The 25,223-nt window shown below is 40.9% G+C and overlaps 1 protein-coding gene across 1 annotated transcript in view; it reads right to left on the bottom strand.

Annotated features, from left to right (window-relative positions):
- The window catches only part of DSG4 (desmoglein 4), an 89,176-nt gene that overhangs the window by 6,726 nt on the left and 57,227 nt on the right, over nucleotides 1-25,223 (bottom strand). Inside the window, exons 9-15 of the mRNA XM_069220069.1 lie at nucleotides 23,857-24,128; nucleotides 21,141-21,283; nucleotides 20,652-20,876; nucleotides 14,026-14,259; nucleotides 13,219-13,343; nucleotides 9,984-10,044; nucleotides 3,361-3,644 (exon numbers count right to left, since the gene is read on the bottom strand). Of these exons, the coding sequence (XP_069076170.1) occupies nucleotides 3,361-3,644; nucleotides 9,984-10,044; nucleotides 13,219-13,343; nucleotides 14,026-14,259; nucleotides 20,652-20,876; nucleotides 21,141-21,283; nucleotides 23,857-24,128 (1,344 nt within the window). The remainder of the gene's footprint in view (nucleotides 1-3,360; nucleotides 3,645-9,983; nucleotides 10,045-13,218; nucleotides 13,344-14,025; nucleotides 14,260-20,651; nucleotides 20,877-21,140; nucleotides 21,284-23,856; nucleotides 24,129-25,223) is intronic.

Genomic DNA, 25,223 nt, shown 5'->3' with positions numbered 1-25,223 from the left:
TCTGTGGACCACCCATAATGGGAATTCAGTAGGCATTCACTAGATGTGATCCTACTTGCTGAATGTCCATTTTCTGCTCGCTGTTGTGTATTGTTTCTAATGTGATATATTTGATCACCCATTGCACATACACGTCATCAGATCACTGTGCCTTCACTTTATTCACATTTGCAGTACCCTACGGTCCAATTATCCCAGAATTTTTCTGGTTTATCATCAACAAAGCACCTCCAAATTAGAATTGCTCCTGGTATCAACCCAGAATTCATTCTGGTTCACCCCTGATCTGTTTTGTTCAAAAGGTTTTGGCCAGTCTGCATACAATTGCCACAAGGATGCTGCCTTTCATTTGACGTTGTCACGAAGAGGACCCTGTGAACTACCTTTTTTTGTTGTAGAAACCTCATCTAGTAACAGTAGTTTTGAACTATCTGTGGACCACCCATAATGGGAATTCAGTAGGCATTCACTAGATGTGATCCTACTTGCTGAATGTCCATTTTCTGCTCGCTGTTGTGTATTGTTTCTAATGTGATATATTTGATCACCCATTGCACATACACGTCATCAGATCACTGTGCCTTCACTTTATTCACATTTGCAGTACCCTACGGTCCAGTTATTTTTGATTGCCCATTAACACATTTAACTATGAATTAATATACATGATGATGAATTGATTTTGTGCTATCTGTGTGTTCTTTATGGTTAAAAGTGGCTGCTTTTCGGTGGAACCTGGTAATGAATACAGGTCCATTGGGTGTAATACATTAATGCCCTAAAGATTAGGGGCCTGATTTGGAGTTTGGCAGATGAGTTACTCCATCACAAACATTACAGATATACCACCCACTATATTACAATTTATTTAGGATATTATGGAATAGTAATATGGCGGAGGAGATATCCGTCACGTTTGTGATGCAGTAACCTCAACTGCCAAACTCTAAATCAGGCCCTAAGGAAGGTACTGAATGGGCAACACTGTTCCACAGCTTAGAGAGGCACCATTGACTCAGATACTCTTTGACAAATCCAAATTTTGAGCTGAACGGCCTGGTGGTACACGGGGATTTGGAAAAAAAGCTGTTTCCACCCCCAATAACCTGCCTCCTTAGTGCAGGACATAACACACTTCCGGAAGACTGGAAAGACAGGAATGGAATCACCTAGTGCCCTTTAGCCACTTTGGATACTGTCTCTTTATACTGCAACATTTCGCAAAGACAATGGAATAACTACCTGTAACTGACTCCTAACATGGATACCCATGGAATAGACATGCTTCTTGGAGTTGTCATGCATCTCACAAGATTCATACTGGCGCACCATCATTTATCTTGTAGCGGAAGACATTTGGAGTAGGAATTCCCACAACATTCCACTAAGCAAGTAACATACACGTACTAAGATAACATTTTCATCATATGTACTAAAGGAAAAGCGTCTTAAAAATATCAGTATATCACAAATGCATCACTTTGAGCCTGACACACATGTCCCATACACCACAATACGGTGGGAAGAAATTACCACTTAGAAATAGCTTTATTTAGCCCACCCACAGATAGAAACTAATAAGAATAAACTCCTATCCCAGCCACACAACGCAATGTGTGAAATGTAATCAGGTAAACGAGTACCACTGCATATTCACTGACAAAATGATGAGAATCACTTCACTTAAGACGTTTAGCAGAAAGGTCACTCAGCAGAAAAATGAACTAAGGAATTTAGTTACACATCAAGAATACACAGCAAAAACCTGCTTTAATAAAAAGAGGCCATGACTACTAAATGATTACAAATAATGGTTACCTATTCTTTAGAACTTACTGAAAGTAACAACTTTGTTAAGGACCTGAAGCCAATGTTGAGCTAATATGAGAAATTCAAAGGCACTTTCATGTACCCTGCATTAATTGGATGCAAGCAACCCAAAGACCTGCCACACATATGGTGAAACTTCTAAGAAAGAGACACAGAAGTACCAAGCAATGTTAATTTAATGTAAAATTGTGAATTATTCATCAGAAACCATGTTGTGTCAACACTTCCCGAAAAACATGCAAGCAATGTAGGTTTTGTCGTCATTCATGGTACGGAAACACAACTCTAAAACACTTGGGAGCTCAAGGTTTATAAACATCCTGGACTTAAAAAAACAGGTCTTAACAAAGAGGTTGATCTAATGTCTAGGATTGAATTTTGACAGTGTTCATCATGATAATCATTACAACAATGCAATGGTAGAACCAGGATGGGGGACTACACTGCAGATCTTCCAATATCTGTGGGACACCACATTGTGTGAAGTGTAAGAAACACAGTCACAAAGCATCAACAGTACCAAGGCACATCTGTGGAGTGCGGTTGACCTAGTGCCAACTGACCCACACATGTGGACCACTAACACTCAAAACCCACAAGGTGTTTGGATCACAAACTCCCAAATAGGCTAAAGCACATCAAAGAGATATTGGTAATTCACTGTTATTCCCCTAGCAACAACGTTTACCCCTTCTTTCTGGCAATTAGAAGTCATGGTCCAAAAAAAGAGCACATTATCAAATCGACTTGGAAGTTGTATACCTGAATCCTTGGTTGTTGGTGATAAAATGGACATTCGTTAGGGGTAACTACCATTGGTGCAGGAGGTAGAGTGGCACAAGGACACAGAGCCCTGAGGACTCATTAAAACTTGACAATGCTGTATTTTACTATCTCAAAAGCAGCCAAAGGAGTTATTGTCGTTGCATGGAATCCTTGCCATGCTCCTGCACTCCTAAGACTTTCTGTGTGCAAATGAAAGACAATCTTGAGTAATTTTACTCATCAGATAATGTATGGAAAATTCACATTACAGATAGTAAGACTGACCGGACAGTTACACATTTAATTTCCTTATTTATTTTTATCACAGTATAATGAAGGCTCATTGACTTATTTGCTCGACACAAACCTTTATTTTAAAGTTATAGGTAGTTTACATGGAGACAAAAATTTATTTTGCCATTACTTTATGGGTTGCTTTCCAAAACTCCCACAGGAGATATCTGTTGCAATAAATATAGTACCGAGGGTTTAAATTACCTTCTTTTATATAGATTATTTATGTGGTTACAGAGAGTTATACAGTGCTTACAGACCTTCAGTTAGAATATACTGTGATTTTTCAAGTTTTATTCATTACATGGCTTGGACGCTCATCTGGTATAGTGAGGTTATCACAAGTTATGGTAACTGCATTGTTTGGGGACACAACCTAAGTAACGGAGCGGGTAGGATGAACGGTATGTGATTATACATTTGTCATTACTGTGCAGAAATTATCATAGTATAAATTGACAATAATCTTACCTCGGTGAAATAGCTGTCCAGGAATGCTGCGTTTAGTCCCTCTCCGTCTCTATACTCCCTCAGAGTTCCACCCCCCATGGAACCTCCTCTTCCACTTGCTGCTGAAAATCCATTTGCTCTCGTTCCTGTCGACACAAAGCCTCCGCCTTCTCCTGAGGTATGTGCAGTATGTGTCACCGTTCCATAGTGAGTTCCAGATGCTCCGGCTGTTCCTCCTAGAGCATGTCCAGCTAAACCAGCCCCAGTAGCTGCTCCTCCGACTAAGAATGTGTTGGTATAGGTATCTAGAAAAGTACAAATGCTATGTTATCTTTTGTGGTAGTGCAGGAATAATCTTCTTGAACAATTGCCATTTTGCATTAGGGACACTCATCATTAGCCTTTGCTAATTTTCAACAGACTCTAATCTGCACTAATATACAGAAGATCATCCAGCTGAGGGACTTCTTAGCATACTTTATAGACCACAGAACTACATTAATATACATTAGGATATAGTTTGTTGGTTGCCTTTAACTCATTCGAGAGATGGAGAGAAACAGCAGGAGGTAAACTTGGTAGGGGCGTAACGGACACTCCTGCAGCCCCCCATTGTGTGGAGGTCCTACAGTCCTCTATGCAAAAGGTGGCCCCCTCAGCATGTCAGCTAGAGGTAATGGGTATTGTGGGGGCCCCCTCACCATCCCTTTCAGGAAGGAGCGACCCCTAAGGTGTTTTAATGCCACTGAAACTAGGGGATATAGTAGGGCGAATATGGACCCAAGAGTAAGTGACTGATTGAACAGGAGAGGTAAGCTAATGTGCATTTTGGGTGTAGGTCTCCAGTAAATTCAACAAGCACCTGCATCATGCAGACATCAACAAGCATGGCTGTGCTTCTTGAAGAACCTGAAAAACATCCTGCAGTAACTGTTCTCAGCTTTCACCAATGGACATCTTCCATGATGCATCACCATCTGCTATAGGTTTCCCACAAGTCTAAAAGAAATATGAGAGTCACACTCTAATTTATAAGCAGGGAACAAATATTTTTATTTTTCTAGAAACCTATGACACTATGCTAAGTTTAGTAATTATACTTTACACACATAACATGTATCTTCTACATCTGACTAAATCTTTAGGTTTGATGTGCATGTTGCTTGTGCTATTCATTGTGAAAAGCTGGAACAATTAGCTTTTGGCTGTAGACATTGTCAATTAATCTTTGAATCGGCTCACATAAGTATTTTTCTCACTGTTTTTCTATTGGTGGTTTAAAGTGCTTTTTCTGTGCTTTAGTATAACAGGTTTGACATGTGTATTGCGAGCATATGCCTGATCCCCACACCGTACAAATGTTGGGCCTACTGGTTTTGCCAATGCTTGCTGAAACTGCATTCTTCACAGTATGATACAAATGCAAATGTTTTGCTCTCATTAGAATTCTTCATAGGAGACTATTAATTATTTTGCCACCACCTATACTTCCCTTGGCTATGCCATTTCCAGGGAAAATTGGGATACGATAAATAGATTACTGGTATGGCCCATATAATTCAGGAATTGGGCAATAGGGATTGGGTTGCCAGGATTATATTGACACTACCAAACCATGATTTTACTGAAGTGCTTCAGCGTTTTCTGGGCTCAGACTTTGATGTTACCAATCTACTAGGAAGCCAGCAACACGGGCAAAGTCTTGTACTTCTTTCAGAGGTTTCAAGGGAGGGGTCAGTTTGCTGGGAGCCTGTTGATGTTGGCATGGATGCATTTTCTGTGATTTCCTGCCATTCTCTCTTAGCTTTGGTCATTCTCATCCTCTTCCTTTTGCTTCCAGGTGCAAACAAAAGCACGATGCCATGAGAAGATGATCAGGTTCATTTATTTCCGTGACAAGACAGCAGTCCACTAAAGTGCTCCTAGGATTAATGTTGACTGTGCAGGTGCATCGGTCTAAGGCTCTTATAGTATCAACAGAAGCAGACTGCTAGTAGGGCTTCAAAATTTTCTCTGTCAGCGCTCTTCTTTCATTGTAGGGTCAGAATTATTGCACTCATGATGCACTGGATATTCAGCTGCTGCAGGGATGTGTGCTGATCAAACAGGTCCCTTGTGGCTTATTGTGCTATCTTTCCTGGACGTCTGGGGACCCGGGCATTTCATTTAAAGTGAACTGGCGTGCTCTGCTTATATCACCTCTCATATAGTCTGATAACAGTCCTGCAGTGTTATGCAGTTCGAGGTATTAGGAATTAAGGTTCCAGGGAAGGTGTTGGTGAATTAGAGAATTTCGAAGCTAAAGCGACCAGTTAAAAAGATTTAGTAAGCAGTGGGTGGGACACCTTAGGACAGATATTGTTGGTAAAGTAACAAAAAAAGTTATTTGATGCTACAAAGTAAAGCAGTACAAAGATCATCAATGCTGAACAAAGACAATAAGGGATACGGCAGGGACCACTGAGGTATAACAAAGAACAATTAGAGTAGTACAAATAACATGAAAGGAAATTAAAAGCTCATTAGTTTTCAGACCCCATAGGCTCTGCCAGGGGAATATCTGGAACAACGATTCCGGAACAACGACCTACGTTGTTAATGCAAGCGGAACCATGCTTGCGTTAACAACGTCTCCCTTTTTCTCCGCGTTAACAACGCATGTGCTGAACAACGCACATGCGTGGTTAAGGCAGAGAAAAAGAGAGAGTGCATCGGGAAAGGTTGCAGGCAGGTAAGTGGAGCTGGGGCAGGATTGGGGTTAGTTTTTAAGGGCGGGGATGGATTAAGGGCTTGGGGTGGGAGGAGGTCAGGGTAGATTGCTAGTTTTTAGAGGTGGAGAATCAGAGCAGGTCTGTTTTTAGGTGTGGGAGTGGGGGGTTGGGGTATTTTTGTTTTGGGGTGGAGGGATCGGGGTACTTTTGTTTTTTGGGGGTGGGGTATCAGGATAGTTTGTCGGGGAAGGGTTTAGGGCTCAGGGTGAGTGGGAGGTATCCAGGGTAGTTTTGTTTTAGAGGTGTGGAGGTCAGGGTATTTTTAGTATTAGGGGTGTGGTACTTCTGGGCCTTAGGACAGGTGGGGGGTTGCATGCTAGAACCACACATGCCGTTCCCACACATGCCATTACTAGGCATGCTTTTACAATGAAAATTCTTTGTAAAGGCATGCGTGGTAAAGGCATTTGTGGTAACAATGCGGTCATTGTTCCGACAGCACTGTTCAGGCATGCGTGGTTCCACCATTCGATGTTCCATCATACATTTGCTATGCCATAGTCTTATAGTCATGCAGTGTTTAGTGTGATCCATTCCTCCAGCAGGATCCACCATGTGTTTGGATACACCACTTACTTTTTCCATAGGATGCATCAATGCCTGTATATTCCATGCTATACCCCAAATCTCTCACTCTCCAGCTGGGTCCCACGAAGATATCTCTTTGAAAAAGCATTTATCTAGGTAACTAGTTTAGCAGCGTGGTGGGTAGAAGCCTGAGCTTTAAGGAGCTGAGCCTGCGCCAATTCCTGACTTTGAATGGTGTTTGCAATCTGAAGTACATTTTCTGGTGAAACCCGAGTCCAAAGAAATTGGCTCGCCATGCTCACTCTAGCAACTGTTTCTGATTATGGTAAATGACAAGGTTTCACTTCAGCCTTTTTCAGCAAGTAAATGCGATATGCTGAACCTGATGCTGAAATTTCATGTACATTTTACAGAGCACGCGTTTTCCAGAAGCGTTCCAGTGCTCTTTTCAAATATATGCTTTTGAAAATGTTCTGACAATTTCAGACCCGAGTTATTGATCTTAATGTAGAAGTGACAGAAAATGTCTAGCAGAGGTGGGCAACAAACAGAAGTAGTTATTCCAAAATTTGCAAAGGACATACTTTGTATAAAAGGGATATCCCGGTTAGAGGAGTTAGACGGGCTGAAAATGGGCATACTACTGCTAGGAGGGGCAGACAATGCGAAGAAGGGGGAGAGCAATTGTAAGAAGGACCAATCCTGCAAAGGTTCCGAAGTGACGAAAAAATCTGACTAGAAGTGCAACAGGCCCTATATAGAAAAGTCAGAGATCGTCTGCTCAAAGAATATAGGTCAGTGGCACCAAATGCAAGTCATAGTGAGTCAATATTTCTCTAAGAACATTATCATGTAAATATTTTCTTTGTGATAATGTTTCCCGGGCAACTTTGACTCGCTTGCTGTTTCTGTGGCCTTTAGGAGATCAGAATTTTTTTTGCTTAGTGCAAGTATTTGGTTAGTTTAGAATGATTGCCGGATTATTCTCTGCTAAAATCACCACTTTTTTGAGTCATATGACAGCATATATCTACCTAAAGGGGCGTATGCAGGAGACAAGGAAAATTAAGTATCCGTCTCATATTAGTAGATATTTTAATATAATTATGCAACATAAACGTAAGTGCCATAGGTCGGCAAACACGAAACGTTATTTTCATATTGCCCGATTTCAAGATCAGGTGCAAGTTGTTTACCAGGGCTGTTCTCTTAGCAAAATCGTCCACTTGGGAGAGTTGGTGGGGGTGAAAGCCACAGAATGTAGATCAGCACTGTCTGCGAAATTATCTGTTTGCAATTGACTTAGATTTCACAAACATCATTCCTAGTAGATGGGGTGGAAGGATACTAACCCTCTGGTTGAAACTTTTCAAAATTCCATGTTTTGTTAATAACTGTGTCATTGGGATTGACTTATTGATGTCATATCTTATATAATCAGTTATGCCCTAAGTGACATCATATGTAATACCATCAGTTATTTCATAAATGCTTTCATCAGATATGTAATTAGTGATAATATATATAATGAAATTTGAGATGCAATCATTGATGTCATATGAGCAGTCATGAGAAGTGCATGGTGGGAAATGAGTTACAGTATAAACTGTAGTCCATAAATGGGGAATTGCAGTATTTTAGGTTTTAAGTTGCAACCATAATGCCACATTGACTTTCGTAAATAATTTCTGAGGTTTGTATAAACAAGAGTTCATTTGATGTGTGCAAATGTAACCATAACATACCTTTAACAAACTATTTTATTATGTTTTTATTTTTTACTTTATAACATATGTTAACCCTTAAACCATTAAACAACTTGCTGGAGTTGGCAAAGTGCACTCAGTATGCAAGGCCTCTCCTTGGGCTCACTCTGTTCACAGAGCGCACAGCACAAACATTTGGCTGTGTACAGTGGGGCCTGGGTCCTGGATGTAGCCTTTCACCTCACCCAGTGGCTGTCCCAATACCTACTAAACTAGCCCAGCCTGTCCTTTGGTCATGTGCAGCTGGTCTACCTGATCTTGACATTTGCCTGTGCACTGCTGCCACAATGATTTTTGTTCAATAACACACAGCATCTAGAGTTGGCACACATGGTCTTTGCCAAGGGCACAGGGAACTGCAAAAGGTGTGGCCCACCATGCCCCTGAACCCCACAAGCCAAATGTAGTCAGCTGATTTTGGGGAAACTATTATAGGGCTGCTGCACACATCCATCAGCCGTGCAATGCTTCCCCAGTTTTTTCCAAAGAACTCACTGTGGCTTGCCTTTGGCTCTGCACATTTGGGATCACGGGTCTGAGTGAACAACTCCCTGTGCCCAAACCTGTATCTCTCAAACCTGCTGCTCATGTCTATTTGCCTTGAGAAGCTAGCCTGTCGTATAATTTAAGGCAGCTGCCACAATGTTTTTGCAACTAACCACAAAAGCTTCACTGAGGGGCTCACAACCTTTGCCCTCGGGCTGTGCTAGAAGGGACCGGGCACTGAACCAATGAATGTGGTGATTGGCCTTGCACAACCTCCCCTGGATGCTTGGTCCTCTTACTTGCAGAGCCTACATATAGTCTTAGGCTGTGCACCGTAGGGGCTGGGAGCAAGGTGTGGCTCTAAGCTATACCGTGACCCTAGCCCACTGTGCTATCAAATGAGATGCACATGGCTAGAAGTCATGCACAGTTGGTGGTATGGATATGCAGCCGTGCGCCCAAAATCCTTATCATGTCTATCACTTCTATCAGACCCCGACGCACACCTTTCAAAATTGCCCTCTGTTGGTGAATGTACAGAACTAATATGAACGTGCTAATTGTCTTCTAGATTTCGTGCAACTCTGTCAAACCGCATCAAACTTATTTAAGATTCTAAAAATTGTTATGATAAACACAGCCATGGTACAGCCATGTGATTATATTTCTTATTAATGCGACATAAAAGCTTTTACTACCTCACTTATTCATTTGCTCAAAGATCAAGATGTCACAATTAAAAACTTTTTGTTTCTATCTTCAAAATGAAAAACAAGTTTCAGCCAGTATGGTTATATGCTGCCCCAGCACAATAACCAACTACTAAATTGGTCACTAGTATCAGAATTTGAAAAATAGATTTATTTTGGTTCTGCTACTGATGTAATTTAATTTTCTTCTCCATCTTTTCTGACGCTATGAGTTCTCATGTGATTGTGCTTTACTGCAACACAGTAGTTTCAGTGGTCACCACATGAATAAATATAGATATGCAGACTGTACTGGGTAGAAACATCATTGGAGAGATGCAACACTGGTAGTCTTCCTAAAACAATCACTTCAAGATTCGGTTAAATAAATAGTGCTCTCTTACCAGAGGAGTCCATGTAATCATGTCCCTGATGAGCTGATGACCCCACAATGCGAGAAACATCCTAGAAACAGCAGCATTTTGAAAGTTATTAGCATCACATCAGTCACGTAAGAAAAAACAACTTAGAATTCACATGAATTAGCTGAAGAATAGTATGCTTAATAGTTGTAGGTTGTTGCTTGTAGAAATCTTGTAGAAGCATGTAGAGGGCGTGTAGAAAGATGTGTGGAAACATGGCCGGTTTCTAGAACAAATTGCAGGAATGGGCTTGTCAATCCAGTTCTTGTGTGTAATTACCCCAGTGCTTAATTTGAGCCAATGGTTGTGGTGGGGGCACCGGCACTTAATTCTGAGGGCCGACAGTTATTTTTCAGCCTCAGGCAATTACAGTTAGCAAAAGACACATATGGGAAAGACGGAGAAAAGCAAGATGGAAAAATGTCACAAAGAGCTGAAAGCTGCAAGAGTGAGATAAAGGGGCAGGGACTGGCTGTAAATGGATTAAAGAGGCCAGAGATGGCTTCAGTATTATGAGATACAAAACAAAGTGGCTATGCTACCGGTTCACACCTCCTATAAGTAAACATGGTAAATTAGGAGAAAATAATGTCCATCCACCATAGATCGTGCTGCCAGGGGTGTCAAGCTGGTACAGCACCCAACCACTTCAAGAGGAATTGTGTTGATTGAAAGTTCAAACAACACATAGACATTCAATGATTAAATACCAAAGCACACCACCATAGTTCTTATAGTCCATTCCTTAGTACGCTGTGCCAATCAAAGTTCAGAGTACACGTATGTATATGGTGAAAGTTTTATTTATCCAATGCATCATAAATCCAATGAAACAGCAGCCTTTTTTATATGGTGAAAGTTTATTCATCCAATGCATCATGAATCCAATGAAACAACAGCCGACACTTGTTTAGTTTCTCAAGGCTGTAAGTTGAACATACAAAAGGAAAAATGCAATCAAAATTCTGGATGATAAACAGGGAATCTAGTTACAGTGAGGATCCAGCACCAGACCTGTCTACAGATACTCATAGCATAGGACCACAATGTGCCCGTAGAGGAAAAACGGAAAAAGGGTCCAAAGTACCTACAAAACATGTAAGCGAAAAATATCCTATGGGAGTGAACAGAATAAGATATGTCAGGTATAATACCCATGGTGTGTTATAAAAATGTACGCCACTGACCAAGAAGTAGAAAAGGAAATAAATACAGGAACACTAAGTGAAAAATATTCAGAGTGACTGAGCCCCGATACCGTCTCTTACAAGATAACCACCAAAGGGTGTGAAACATGTGGTGGAAAATGCAATATAAATAAACCTGGAGTGAGGCCCTCTTAAAAGAGGCAGATCAAGGTAGAAAGGAATAATAAGTAAGGTGAACGACATACAATAGATATAAATAAAATTTGGAGTTCCTCGTGTTTTAAAAATAATTTTGACATATATAACACCATTGGCTACGCTCCCGCCCCGCACTTAACCTGTCTCCCTTGGTCACAATATATCTCGATATTTTTGTATTATTCACTGTTCGGACATACAATAATTCCGTCTTTATAATATTCCTCCACTATATAAAGTATTATGTACATAGTTTACTAGCTTCATACAGATACAGGTCTGTACCATGGGTGACCATGTTCTGCACCCATATTGCAGTCTTTCAAATGTCTACGTTTCTACGTTCACTAATTACTATTGGGTGCCCTGGTCTTTGGCACCATGATTGATTCTGGATTTTTATACTGCACTATACTCACATCATATGCAGTTTATCACATCATGTTTGTCGGTTTGCACGAAAATGCAGCACTATGATGGTACTACACCCATACATGAATACTTCAGTTCCTTTGTGATGGTGGTTACTTTTTTCCATCAAGACTTATCATGGCCATGTCCTCCAGCTGCCTTACATGATATTTTCAGGTTGTGGCAACCTCATATCGATTCTTATAGCTCTTGCTTGATGCTGGGAACCTCACAGCATTTCTGGAACTCCAAATTTTACTTATGTCTATGATATGTCGTTCACCTTACTTATTATTCCTTTCTACATTGATCTTCCTCTCTTAAGAGGGCCTTACTCCAAGTTTATTTATATTGCATTTTCCACCACATGTTTCACACCTTTTGGTGGTTATCTAGTAAGAGACGGTTTCAGTGCTCAGTCACTCTGAATATTTTTCACTTAGTGTTCTTGTATTTATTTCCTTTTCTACTTCTTGGTCAGTGGCGTACATTTTTATAACACACCATGGGTAATATACCTGACGTATCTTTCTTCTGTTCACTCCCATAGGATATTTTTCACTTGCATGTTTTGTAGGTACTTTGGAACCTTTTTTCAGTTTTTCCTCTACGGTCACATTGTGGTCCTATACTATGAGTATCCGTATACAGGTTTGGTGCTGGATCCTCACTGTAACTAGATTCCCTGCTTATCATCCAAAATTGTGACTGCATTTTCCCTTTTGTATGTTCAACTTACAGCCTTGAGAAAGTCTTGTTGACGAAACATGAGTTGGCTGTTGTTTCACTGGATTCATGATGCATTGGATGAATAAGACTTTCACCATATAAAATACGGCTGTAGTTTCATTGGATTCATGATGCACTGGATGAATAAAACTTTCACCATTTACATACGTGTACTCTGAACTTTGATTGGCACAGAATACTAAGGAATGGACTATAAGAACTATGGTGGTGTGCCTTGGTATTTAATCATTGAATGGCTGTAGTATTACGCTGCCTCTGTATTCTGTATTCACACTTTTAAATGCTGCAGCCTCATGATCCAGAGGAGAGTTTTGAGCACTGGCATGTTTTTATTTACAAATTAACAACTGAATTTCCCATTCCAGCAAGTAAACTGATAATAGGATGGTGCAGGGGAGAAATCAAAGGCTGGAATCAGTGATTCTGACCGTCGAAATTCTATTGCTTCTACACCTTGCTACTTGTAATTGAGCCACTCAAGGAAACTGATGCATCTGTGGAATCCATAAAATGTATAGGTGGATAAAGGGTTGATCACATCTTGCATGCAATGCAAACACGGTCAAGCAAATAAAGAATATATATATCAAAAGTATAAATGACAATATGGCGATCATCAATGAAAACCAGAACAAATGAAAAATAGAAAAGGAAGAAGGCAGAAGCTCAGGGGACTACACAAATACATTGATTGGCTGATAGGAACTGACCCTGTCTTCTGGCTGTGCTCCTTCAATTGTCCATGGATGCAACTCGCCTTCAGATACATTTGAAACAGGTACAAATCCTCCTCCTCCAGCTCCACAACTACAAAGAAGCAACAAAAGTGGCACCACTGCCCAGAGAGAGAATTATTGATTTCATGCTTCTAATGTTAAAAACCACACAATTCTATAATGTAGGAAATGCACAGGAAAAATCAAATCTCATTAACAAGCTAAATTTACGGACAGGTATCTATCTATCTATCTATCTATCTATCTATCTATCTATCTATCTATCTATCTATCTATCTATCTATCTATCTATCTGTCTTTCCGTCCTTACTTACTGTTTTTCACCTGATCTATCTATGCTTGCCAAACAAGTACAGTGTGGCAGAATCATTAAACGCGCACTTCTCTAAAAGGCGTAGTGGCAAGGGTCACATCGCTTGGCTCAGGAGAGGCATCCAAGAGGGCCATCAATGGCTTCATTTTCTTCAAAATAGTAGTTTAAAAGGACGGTAAAGATGCATTGATCACATAAGGTTACTCAGGCGTTAGCTGTACGGTGGTGGAGCTATATGTATGAGGGACCCTAAATGCTAAGTAAGGGATCACTGTAGAAGAAATCAGCTTCAAATAAGGTATACAGATTGAGGATTCCTCTAAGTCTATAGATTGAGGCCCCTGAAGTTTTCTTATGTAGTTGTGGTTTGACAAAGTAAATGAACGTGTGAGTGAGGGAATGCGCTCCTGTCATACCTTTTCTCAGTAAACCTAATTCGTTGGTGCTAGTGAGCCACAAATACTTACACAAAAGTAATAAAAAGCCCAGAATCATCAGACCAATGGCAGATGGTCCAACCCCAACGTCCCTGCCCGTGATTCTCGAAGCATCACAAACTCCTGATTCGGTGCACTGGCAGAGCTGCACAGGGAAGGTGAACGGGGTGCTGCAGCTGTAATTGTGATTGTCTTTCACTTGGACGGTCACTTGGGTTTCAGCGAGATTTCGGTCATTCATAGCTTCTAGTCTGGCAGATGTTGCTTTTTGATAAAAAAGAAAAGACAAGTGAACTGTTAAGAACGGTTGAATAAAATATGTGTTTGTGTCGCCAGTGTCCTTGCCATGCAGTTTTAGGAATAATTATCAAACGTCCCATAAGTAGCTGTTATCCACAGTGGCCTATCATCGGCCCCCCGAGCTCCAGGGGGTCCCCTCAGCACAGTACCCTGGAATGAGAGCTCCTGACTGAGTCCAGAGGGGGCCCCTAAGTACCTTGCAGGGGAGCCCCCTCAAGTTTCGTTATGCCACTGATTCTCCATGACATATTCTGCCAACCCTTTTTACCACATGCATCATGGTGTTTTCAATAGCTAGTTTCCAAAACAGTAGCCTTGGGGTGGGTATGAAATAGGGAAACAGTGACCGTGTTTTGTGGGGATGGACTTCCAATATCATGATGCGATAGGTACAGTATTTTCATATAAGAAGGGGACCACAAATAAGTATTAGTTTTCAGTTTCGGTGTGATAAATCTAGGTATAGCAAAGAAAAATACTGGCCACATAATGACTGTATACTCTCTACAGTAGATCTTGGCTACTAAGGTGCTTTTTTATGTTCAGCTTTTTAACTCACATTCTTTTGTTCACCATGAGTGCATAGTCTTTATTAGTTACCACTGTGGTTTTCTGCCACCCCTTACCATTTGAGTAAAAAATAAAAAATAAAACCGACACAGTAAAGGGTTACTGAGACAGTGTGTCTTGTTTCTGACAGGCTAATCCCTGGAAAGGCATCATAGCCATCCAGAGTGCCAGATTGCCTGATGACCAGCAATTGTGACCCCATTCGACAGAGGATAGCAGGAGCAAATCGGGCTTGTCAGAGCAAAAATCGTTCAACTCATCTTAATTTTGTGCCATTATGGCGGCACTGACACTGCAACACTTCAGGCAGTGAATGGCGCTTTCTATAAAATGTATCATAATTGTACTGATGACCTAGGCTTTCAGTATGTAACAGCCATGAGTAATCTGATTGGACACAATGCCCTTAGAACATCTTTTGCACACCTGCAATGATGGAGGATAAGGTGCTGGGAGAGCTCTTCTCTTTTAGGTAATTTCCTTACTGTGCCTTGCCTATTTGTGATCCTCATGGACTCACTACTCTTCCCATCGTATTTAAAGAACACTTGGGAACATGGCTTAAAGATTTAGCACTGTCACCTATAAGGATTTGGAAATCACTCTGATATTCAACTTGAAATTCTGACTCTATGAAATCTGAGAAATTATGTGTTATTTCTATTTTTTGTTTACAAACCTGTCATGATGCACTGTCCTGGAAATCTGGATCCAGCAGCAACGAGGATATTTTCTGCACTTCAACAGACCCACAGCCAATTGTAAAAGACTATTGTGGAGTTGTACACTAGGATTTTGCAAAGCAGTATGGGGCTAACGAAAAGAACAGAGACATTGGATATCTTCTCATGTTTTGTCACGCAGCTGGGCTCGCATGTCTTCTTTCCTCCTACACTACAAAAACATGGTCTCAGCACAACCAAACAATTGGTATGTTGGTATGTGCAGTAGGCACAATGATAGCACATGGAAGGAGTGCCAAAGACAAGCCCACCTGTTCCCCATCCAACACGACCAGGGGCCAGGAATGGTAGGCAGCACTTTATACCTCCCAGGTCATCAATGATATTCTTAAAACCTACTCCTCCCTTAATTATCTTTCCTCAGTTTAAGCCCTCCCTGTGAATGTGACTGCTAAAATCTCCGATAATGAATCAATAAGTGAAACCTATTGACGTCCATTCCTGTGTAAAACTCCTGTCGAAATCAATGACTAAGGGCGATGACGGATATCCCGTCCACCAAAATTTAAATCCCATTATTTCAGATGGGATTTATATTTAGGCGGAAGGGATATCCGTCTTCGTGGTGATGTAGTAACCCGTCCGCCAGATTCTAAATCAGGCCATTAATCCTTTTACATAAGATCGATATTTTAGCCATCAGGAAATCTTGATCTATAGAGAATGGCCTTGAGTTCAATAACAATGATTTAACTTCCCATGGCCTCCTACGTTTGAGGCCCCTCGTCAGATCCTGCTAATCTTCAAGGAAAGCAGAACGTAATTTGCATCGTGATTGTTCTCTCAACCGCAAAACTAGCTGTTAGTTTATAAAAAAAATCCTTCATCTCATCAATCTTATTACTTCAATGGACTCACGAATGCAACAAATGAACAGAAGGAGACTTTTGCAGTTTTTAATAACATTTTTAAAGATGCCTCATCTATTTGTATTTTTATTGTGCTTGTATTATGTTTATTTACAAGGTGCACATAGGCAACACGCTTCATGTCGACAAAAGCCAGACGAAAGTGAAAGGGGTTAAAACAACCACTCATGTACATTCCTTTCGCCCTGCCCTGTCAAGCATTCTGCGATAAATGATCCTCTTTTTTGTAAACAAAATCTATAAGATTCCCAGCAGTATTCAATGCAACTCCCCTTCAATGGTTTCTGGGAATTCCGCAGCTTCCTTCAGCACCACATCAAACTTGCGTACCACTGGTGACTTGGCCTCCTTTAATGCCACAGGAATCTTAAAGAACTTTGACTTACACTCAGTTTAATAAGTGGTAGATTTACTCAGAAATGCAAACCCAGTTCCCCTTTTAGCACCATCTCCATTAAAAATTACAGAATTATGTCTTGGATCTTCATTTAGCCTTTTATCAAATTATCACCTCATCTCTTAAATCAGAAATTGTTCCTTTGGATCTCAAAATAGGGATTATGAAACCATTCCTGAAGTATACAACTGTGATCCTTATGATGTACCTAATTTTCGCCGCATTTTTGCCCTGCCTGCTTTTATTCTAACATTTTGGAATGCATTGTAGCTCATCACCTTCACGCATTTATTAAAGACGAAGGTTTTTTGCATGACACTCAGGTAGGCTTAAGACTTAACAGAAGCAACTCATCTCCCCTACTTGCAGTAACAGGTAACTTGATAATGTCTCACGATAACAACATGGCTAGGCTCTTAATTTTGCTAGATTTGTCCACCACGTTTAGCATCGTAGAGCATGACAACTTGATCACTGGACTTCAGCAATCTGACATCATAGATAAATCTCTCAAATGCTTTACCTCCTATTTAGGTGAAAGAACACAAAAGGTAATTGTCAAAAACCTCACTTCCTCATCAGTTGTTAATAATGGAGTTCCATAGTGCTCCATTCTTTCTCCGATTTTATTTAACATTTATGTCCAATTTTTGGCTACAACTAATCAGGAAGTATCAATGTGCTTTGTATACTTACATGGAGGACACTCAGCTTATTTTCTTACTAAAAGAGGCTGATCCTAATCATGAGGCGTTAATCAGCTGACTGTGTGACATCAGAAACTGGATAAACTAGAGCTGGCTAAAGATGAATCTGGACAAAACGGAGGTTTTGGTGGTCGAAACTGTCCTTCTGTTTGGTCCACCTCTAGTTGTCTTATTACTCTACATCCTGTCCTGCTCCTAAACCAGTAGTTAAATCGTATTGTCAAACTGGTTCTGAAACTCTTACGTATCTGCAGCAGTATCACTTATCACCTTGCATCTCTGTAGAAAGGAGACCTCCTTACTGCAGAGGGCAAACTAGCTGTTATATCAGCTCTTACAGGATCTTGCCTTGACAACTGCAAATCTTTTTTATTGTGGAATATTCAAACACCTTATTTATAGGCTGCAAATCTTCTAAAACCAAGCAGCCAGAGCTGTGCCCCCTGCTTCTTGCTTTTTCTTCCACTCAGCCATTTCTCAAAAAACTTCATTAGCTACCCATGAACAAAATAATACATTTTAGATGGTAGGTATTATGTATTGTCTTTAAATTATTGAAGGGGATTGCACCTCTTTTCTTAGTTATTTTTTGTCCTGATAGCATCTTCCACAAATCATCCATTCTTCTAATACCTTGCTTTTGGATGCTCCCTGTTTCAACAAGACATTATTGTAAGAAAATATCTGTTGTCATCTTGATGAAAACGTCCGGAACAACGACTTTGGAACAACGATTACGTTGTTAATGCAAGCAGAACCACACTTGCGTTAACAACGACTCCCTTTTTCTCTGTCTTAACCGCTCATGTGCTGAACAACGCACATGCTTAGTTAAGGCAGAGAAAAAGGGAGAGTGCATTGGGAAAGGATGTGGTCAGGTAAGTGTGGTTGGGGTAGGGTTTGGGGTAGTTTTTAGGGGTGGGGTGGATTAAGGGCTTGGGTTGGGGGTGGGGGTGGGGTAATTTGGTGTTTTAGGGGCGTGGTGGGGGATCAGGGTAGTTCTTGTTTTTAGGGGCTGGGGGATCGGGGCAGTTCTGTTTTCAGGGGCGGGGTGGGGGATTGGGGTAGTTTTGTTTTGGGGTGCAGGGTCGGGGTACTTTTGTTTTTGGGAGTGGGGTAGTTTGGTTTTGGGGGGTGGGAAGATTGGGGTAGTTTTGTATTTGTGGGTGGGAGAGGCGGGGTAGTTAGGTTTCTAGGGGCAGGGTGCGGGGTTTGGGGTAGTTTGGTTTGGGGGGTTGGGGTCGTTTGGTTTTTGGGGGTGGGGGATTGGGGTAGTTAGGATTTTGGGAGCAGAGTGGGGGGATCAGAGTACTTTTGTTTTTAGGGGCAAGGGTGGAGGGATCGGGGTACTTTTGTTTTTAGGGGCGGGGGTGAGGGGATTGGGGTAGTTTGGTTTTTGAGGGTGGGGGGATTGAGGTATTTTTGTTTTTAGGGGCAGGGTGGGGGGTCAGTTGTTTTTAGGGCAGGTGGGTGAGGTCAGGGAAAGGTTTAGGGATCAGGGTGGGTAGGAGGTATCCAGGGCAGTTTTGTTTTACGGGTGTGGGGTCGGGTAGTTTTAGTATTAGATGTGGGGTACCTTTGGGCCTCAGGGCAGGTGGGGGGGGGTCCCATGCATACCGTTTCCACACATGCCTTTACTAGGCAGGCTTTTACAAACAAAAACGTTGTAAAGGCATGCGTGGTAAAGGCATTCGTGGTAACAACTTGGTCGTTGTTCCAATGACATTATTCAGAAATGCGTGGTTCCAGCATTCCTTGTTCCATCATACATTCCATCTTGGCTGCCATATGTTGGAACAGCCTTCCCCTCCATATCAATAATTCTCCATCCTACTTGTATTTCAAGACAAATTTGAAATAATTTCTTTATATTCAGTATCCTGGGTCTCTAACTGCTCCTACTGCGCATCCTTAATAGTACCAAGAGAGCTGGTGTTAAATGTGTTTTCCCAATTCTCCTTAACATAAAATTAGTAAAAAAAGGGAAAACTGTTGCACTTACACAAATGTTAGGATTCTTTCTCAAATCAAAACCTGCCAAATGTATGCATAGCAGAGCCAATATGATACAAAACTTGTACTTGGAGGTCAAGGAGATCAATCCTAAATTTGTAAAAGAAAATAATCCTTCAAGATAGAAAACATTGTGAAAGCTATTAAGGCTATTTAAAGTAACACATTTTACAAAGACCTCGTCCAAAAGCGAATTTTAGTTTGGAATAATACTTTTGTAGAGTGTGTTTGGTTAGTACACTGAGCAGTATGAAGTAAGGGATGAGTATCTAACATCTGAAAAGGTCCCAGGCAACCTCAAAAATTTAAAGACACTCCATCAAAATTCCTATTGGAACAAGCTGTATGGCTACTGACAAAGTTGAAAAAGTATATCAATTTTATTGTCAATTCATGTTCATTATAGAAAATATTCATATAATCTATCCATTCTATATAGAGATATTATATACAAACCTATCTTGGTTAAAGTTCCATCCACAGCAACCCATCTACTCACCACATTCATACACACAGCATTCTCTCCGTTACAGCCTCACTTCTTGAAAACAATATACATACAACTGCATCACTTTCATTTTTGAAAACCTTAACTTAAAAATCAAATTGAAATAAAGTGTAGAACATCAATGTTGCATTCTGTATACTAGTCGATACTAGGTGCTTTCAATACTTATGTTCATACATAATTTCTTTATGACTGATAGCTTAATTCCTTTTTGAACAGAAATTCTCTCCAAGTTCACTGTGGCTTTATTCTTCACATTGTACTTTACACTATTTTTCCCCACACACAATTTCCCTCTATTTATTGACTATATTGTTCTTAAATTGAAAAGTTGCCAAGATTTCACTGTGGCTTTATTCTTCACTGGGGGTCACGTAACTAGTTAGCATGGAGGAGTCTCGTTTGTTATCGGAATTAACCAGACAAATCACTCCACCAACTAACAATGGCCATGCACCACCACCTACAGGGATGAGTATCACCACTTTTGTTTTCTGAACTATACTCCCACTTAACTGACCCTGCAACAATTTATGTTTCCTTTCTTACCATTAAGTTGTTGGAGGGTGAAGGGACTTGTTCCAGTAGCTGGAGAGATAATGCTGAATGTAAAAGGAGCACCGTAGGGGTCTGGGTCCTTGTCATAGGCAGTGATATCAATATATGGACGTGTGGTACAGGTAACACGCTTTTCACTGCTGATGGTAGGGCAGTTCTGATTAGAATCTGGAACAGTGATGCCAATGGTACCAGTGGATGTCCGTGATGGAACATCTGTAACAGAAATGGCACAAGTCAACCTGCGACAAAAGCATGTGGGTAGTTTTGTTTAACAAAAACAGACAGACAAAGAATTTAATTCTTTGGACCAGGATATATGTGATGTGGAACCAGGAAAGTGTGAACCACGCCAGATATTCTGAATATCTACTTGTACATAAGATGCATGAAAATGAAAATCAATTACATAGTCATGGTTATCCAGAAAATTTGACAACGCTGGACAGCCTTTCTCTACAACAATGATTTTATTCTTACCGTCACTGATGGACAAAATCTCTGCATAGTAAGTTCCATTGATAACATTGCTTGAGTCTCGACCCAGTTCTTTGACAACTCGGATTTCTCCAGTTTTGGAATCCACAATTAACCAGTTCTCCACATCCTTTCCTTTTACGTACCTAAGTCAGTGTTAGAAAATAGTGTTAGGAAAGAAGATAAAAGTTATAAATAGAATTACATGAAACCATACAGACAAACAAAGAACTGTGCCAATTCCCGCACAAACATAAGAAAGTTGAAGGGAGTGCATTTGGCTGCATTCTGGAGAATATAGCACCCTATTAACTAGTATTTGCTTTTGGATGTTGATCCTATCATTGTTTGCTTAGGGGATCAACCATTTAAAAGTATTCTGCTGCTTAGAAGTTAAAATGGTGTGAGGAAGAATGAAGCTGCTCACCCACAGCGATTGCCCTTTTGTGGATAAAAAGGACACCTCATCACCATTCCTTTCATCACTTTCGATCTTCTACAAAATATACCTTGTAATAAGCTAAAAAAAATAGTAGATTCCGGTACACAATGTGCCCACCCTGTGGTCTGACAGAACAAAGAGTCATCTATGATCTTGCCAGAAGTAGTATCTAAAGGCGAATCCTTTCTCTTTCCATCTTATCTTTTCTCCCAATCCTTTAAATTAGTAGAACCTTCTTTAGCCTTCCTCAGTGCTCTTCCTGCCATTCCTGTGACTAATCATACGTCTCTTAGCAGGATACTTGGAAAGAGAGGCACAGGCAATCACCCAGTCAAATTTCTTAAAACATTCTTCAGTCTGAAACAGCTCACAACAAGGCCTATGAGGTTTAAACAGCAGCTGCCTTAGTGTCTCCACACACATTGTCCCTTTTATGATGTGTTTACTTTAGTCTGATGATGAGGTACCTTTGTGGGCTGTCTCTAACCTACAATTAATGATTTTGCTTAAATATTTCCCAAGGCTCTATGCTTTTATATGCATAGTCTTTGAATATTTTTATTTTCCATAGTCATCTCTCTGCCTGCATCTTACTACATCATTAATTGCAATAGAAATGTTTACATACATCAGTGGTATGATAATTCTGGGTTTGCCTCCCACTTCACATGCTTCAAGGATGTTTGAAGAATGGGAATGAGGATCAGACGGATAGAAATCCATTTACCACGTTGCTTATCAACTGTACAAGGAACACTAGCAGTTTAGTAATCAGGGAAAGTGGGAAAGGCGTGAACAAACTTTGTTTGTAACACAAGGGAGACTTTGTAAAATGTAAGGATAATAGTCAACTACTGCCAGCACCAAGATGACCGATAATCCTGGTTTATCCTGTATAAAATCCTGCATATGGACAGGGCTGCTTTGTTTTCCAAGAGGACTGATCTGTGATTTCAACAGAGGTTTATAATAATATGACCTAAGGAGATGGTGGACACTGAACCTCTTTTCCTGTGCTGGCTGGAGTTCCTCCCACAACAATTATGTGCTTCTGCAGCCATAGCATTTCCACATAATTATGGATTTACCATATTCGCCACATAATCCATCATCTGCTTCATAAACTGCAGATTAGCTCAAACCGATCAAAAGTTACTAAAAACACAGTGACACATATTGCCACGAAGCAGAAGGCCCTTTGTAAAGGTTGGTTAGTTACCTTTCTGTTACTTGTTCTGTATTTGGGTACTAAACTGGTACTAAAGAGTTGAAACCTTTGCCCAGACAGCTTTAACATATGTAAAGATGATAAAACCATGAAATAATATTATCACAAAAAGTGCTGCATTATGCCAAAAATGTTACCAATTGTTTCCGTGTAACAGAGTCAACACTGACAGGTAATATGGTCATAATTCCAGGGGTCCTGGTTATTACTGCAAAGTAAATTGTCGGCCGTACTTTCTGGCAACAGCCATTAAAGTTATTTCATCAGAATGCTAGCAGAAACTAATCACAAACCTTTTAATATCTAATGATATTACATTGCTTATCCCTTGTCCCACACATAGCCTTCTACAAGCTGTCCTAGTCTGCTGACTGGCAATGGGAAAAGACAATGAGTTGAAAGTAGTGAGAGTAAACGTGGCTCTTAGAGCTCCCTTTACTTTATGTTCCTGTCGGTACATTCATGATTCCTGAGGCTGGGGGTAGCAAGGGTAGTGCCAGGTTTATCCCTAATGTGGTGCGCAGTTTGTAAATAAAAACGTGCCGGTGCCCGATGCTCTCCTCTTAAACATACGACTGCTGCAATTAAATGTGCGAACACGGAATACTGAGGCAGCGTAATCTTGAATCAATCTCGGGCCTCTTTAATCAGTTTAAAGCCACTCCCTGCCCCTTCAGCTCACTCTTGCAGCTTTCTGCTTTCTCCCACTGTAACGCTTTTTTGTTTTTCTCTTTGTCCGTCTTTCCCATGTGTCTTTTGCTTGCAGTAAATGCTTGAAGCAGAAAAGTAAGTCCTGATCCTCAAAAATAAGTGCTGGTGCACCCACCGGAAAAAAAACCCCACAAATTAAACACTGCCCTAATGAGATCCATAATATCAGCGTTTTCATTTCTGTTACAGTAAGCCTAAAAGCCACTTTCTGTTGTCTTCTCATCTGATAGATGACAGGCGACATGCATGAAGTGTACAGAAAAAAAAAGAACTGTACTTAAAATAATCACAAAATCATGACAAATGTGACAATAAAAGTTCCTGAACAGTAATCTTACATGACGTTTGTTGCAGCTTTTCCAGTGTCCAAATCCATGACCTGCATTTTTCCAAGCACATATTGATATAAAGCTTGCCCAGTTAGCCCAGCGGGAATGGTGAAGAACTGTGTGGCTGGCTGAAACTGAAATCCCTCTTTCACATTGTTGACGGTTACAGTTATGGGGGTCACCATCGCCTGGTATTGAGATATAACGGAACTGTGGAATGCTGCTTCGTTAACAAGAACAAATCCGAGATTGACATTTTGCATCATTTCGTAGTCAAGTGGCTAAAGTGAAAAACAAAAAATAGTAAACACATTAGTGATTCAGCTGCCAGCAAAGCGTGGAAGAATGAAAAGAAATAACACATAACTCATTTTGCAGCTTCCTCCCCTGTCAATTCTGTTTCCAATGCAGGGATGGATGTTGAGCACAAAAAGGGGGTGGCATTCCAGATTTGCAATAAGTAAAGTGTCTCTGTTGAAGGGACCATTCGCTGAACACCAGGAGTAAAACTGCAAGGCTCTGTTATTTTTCCCTCAACTCTTTATTTTCACAGTACACAGGTTTGCAAAATTATTTGAAGATTGTTACATATTTACTTACATTTTTTTCTAATAAATAGTAGTGTGCGGGAATCTCAGTTAGATATCAAATGTCGAGTTTGTTGAATGCTCGTGAAATAAATTATACTCTTGATGAAGCCAGAGCCAACATGCACCCAAGATGAACCCTCCCTTTTAGTGCTGTGTGGGTGAGTATCTTCCTTGGATAGTTTCTACTTAAAGGACAACATCTGCACCCCTGCACTCCTTGGTGAAGCAGCTGGACTAACATACTGACCACAGAGAACTGCAGACACTTTCCCTTCTGTTCAAAGGAACCAAGAGTATTACTTTAAAGCTTCTGCACAGCCTCTGCTAGACCTTGAGAGGGGGCCCAGCCCCAGCCGTTGGACTACTATGCTTTTCACCCCACTGTGGCAACTGACTGGCCAGACCCAACTGCAGATGCATGATCGTTGTGGATCCCCATCGCTTGGATCTCTCTGTACCACTTACATACATCACTCGATTTATTTCCTCTAGGGATTACACCATGGTCACAGGGGCAGCCCTTTTGCTATAGCGGAGGAGTGTCACCCTGCTGAAAGTAGAAAATTAAACTGACCGTCTGAAGCCTCCACCCGGCTGTTGCACAGCCAGGTGGAGACCAAGCACAGTCTCTCACTCCCTCCCTGAGCGGCATTCAGCCCATTCAGGCCAATCCCTGTGCTTCTCTCATGCTGGGAAACTGAGGCGGGGAGTGGTGGAACACTGAGGTGGCAGGTACATTTTTTTTATCATTGATTCCCCCCAACTCTGCACGGTTCCCCTTGCTGG

The sequence above is a fragment of the Pleurodeles waltl genome, chromosome 2_2 (genome assembly GCF_031143425.1).
Source record: "Pleurodeles waltl isolate 20211129_DDA chromosome 2_2, aPleWal1.hap1.20221129, whole genome shotgun sequence".
In the NCBI taxonomy this organism is placed as follows: domain Eukaryota; kingdom Metazoa; phylum Chordata; class Amphibia; order Caudata; family Salamandridae; genus Pleurodeles; species Pleurodeles waltl.
Note: the sequence above shows the minus strand (reverse complement) of the source record. Positions and strands in the feature narration are given on the sequence as shown.